This window comes from Exophiala bonariae (genome assembly GCF_035927105.1).
Source record: "Exophiala bonariae strain CCFEE 5792 chromosome Unknown scaffold_132, whole genome shotgun sequence".
In the NCBI taxonomy this organism is placed as follows: domain Eukaryota; kingdom Fungi; phylum Ascomycota; class Eurotiomycetes; order Chaetothyriales; family Herpotrichiellaceae; genus Exophiala; species Exophiala bonariae.
In genome coordinates, this window is record NW_027042607.1 from 1 (window position 1) to 1,578 (window position 1,578).

At 51.7% G+C, this 1,578-nt stretch overlaps 1 protein-coding gene across 1 annotated transcript; it reads left to right on the forward strand.

The window, feature by feature from the left end:
* Positions 1-21: 21 nt before the first annotated feature.
* Positions 22-1,101, forward strand: LTR84_002646 (uncharacterized protein; the record flags this gene model as incomplete). The annotated part of the gene is made up of 2 exons (XM_064846252.1): positions 22-217; positions 281-1,101. 2 exons carry the CDS (start codon positions 22-24, stop codon positions 1,099-1,101), a joined length of 1,017 nt encoding a protein of 338 aa, XP_064699709.1.
* Between the last annotated feature and the right edge of the window lie 477 nt (positions 1,102-1,578).

A 1,578-nucleotide genomic window follows, 5' to 3' on the forward strand; every position in this document is an offset into this window, starting at 1 on the left:
TCTGTTCTCGAACTATTTTCGATGTCGGACGTTGATCGCTACTCTGTGGACGACGAAAGTGCTGGTCAGCGAGACAGTCTGTTTTCATCCCCCGAGCCTGAAGGGTCCGCGGTGGAGAGTGACACAAGTGTTTACTCTAATGTTGACAAGCGTGGCGAGGCTTCAACTCTACAACGCTTGGACAATTGCAATCCCTCAGGTCGGGGAAAAGATCAAGGTAAAGAGGCTGCACCAATCCCCCGCCCTAGCTGGTTACTTAGTAAGCTGATATAAGATGTAGCCATCCTCTTCGAGGACGATGTATCGGATGGCGACGCTGCGAATTGGGTTGCAATCCAAAATGAAATGCTCGAGTCTCAGATTGGCAATTCTGCCTTGAGAGTTCGACCATCTCCAACCGATCGAGAAGTAGAAGACGATGTGGGACCATGCGTAGAGAGCGACAACAGAGAGGGAGACGATGACATGTACCATGCCACAACAGCACAATACCATCGCCAACGCAGTCGCAACGAAATGGAAGATTCCACCCACAAAGCGTCTCTCCCCAACCGCTACTGTTGGACTGGTGCCACAAGAGTGGTTGGCATAGTTCAACAGTCCTCGTTAAATGATTCTCGCAGAAATTCGCCTAAAACTGCTAGTCCCACCTTTCCGTCGTCTAGAAAGAGGCGCGGTGCCGCATTGCACGAGTCACCGTCTAGGGGGCTGGATGTCAGTATCGACCAGATCCCTTGTCGGAAGAAGGTTTCGCTATCACGATCAACTCAAAACCATCGCGCCACTCAGAAGGGACGGATTCTGACTGGCATGAAATCTCGACCGGACCTTCCACTACCAGGAGCCAGGCCGCGGTCTCTGTCATGCGAGACACCGCCGAGTCCATCCGAGGCGCGGCAAGATGTTGAGGAGGAGGTCGTATGGGAATACGGCCGTCTTCTCGACTACAACATTGTTAATGGAAAACCTTTGGTGCTGGTGCCCTGGATCCCGACGTGGGAACCGCCTGATGAGTACCCACCGGAGGAAGTGGACAGGGTAAGACGCACCTCCCAGAGACAGATGCAACGAGGAAGGCCGCGTTCCAAGCAGATTATGTAACTGCGGTCGCAGCGAATAGGAAAGTGTTCACTTTTTTGCGCTGCATCCTAATGGTGCTCAAGCGTGTGTGAAGCGATGATCTTTAGATTTGAAATCATACTGAGACGCCCTTCACTTCCTTCGTGGCCAAGTTCGAGTTCCTGATGAATAACTTTGCCACCAGCAGACCAGCAGACATGGTCATGCATACGGGTGTTCACGGGGCTGTGATAAAGGCTGTGGCTGCCATAGACGCTTCCATTTGTGTTGGAAGCTTGCCAACAGAAGGCTACATTCGGTTTGTCACCCTGATCACACGAATGTGAAAGAGAGACTGGACGAGGGAGTCAAACCAAAACCCTCTCACGCAACCAACTAACTCCCTCCTGGCATCGTAATTGCACCACGAGGATGGAGTTTAAAGAAATTAGATGGAATCCTCGGGAATGTCGCAGTGCTATGTTGGCAGTGATAGGCTTGAGTCAACCAGAAGAGATC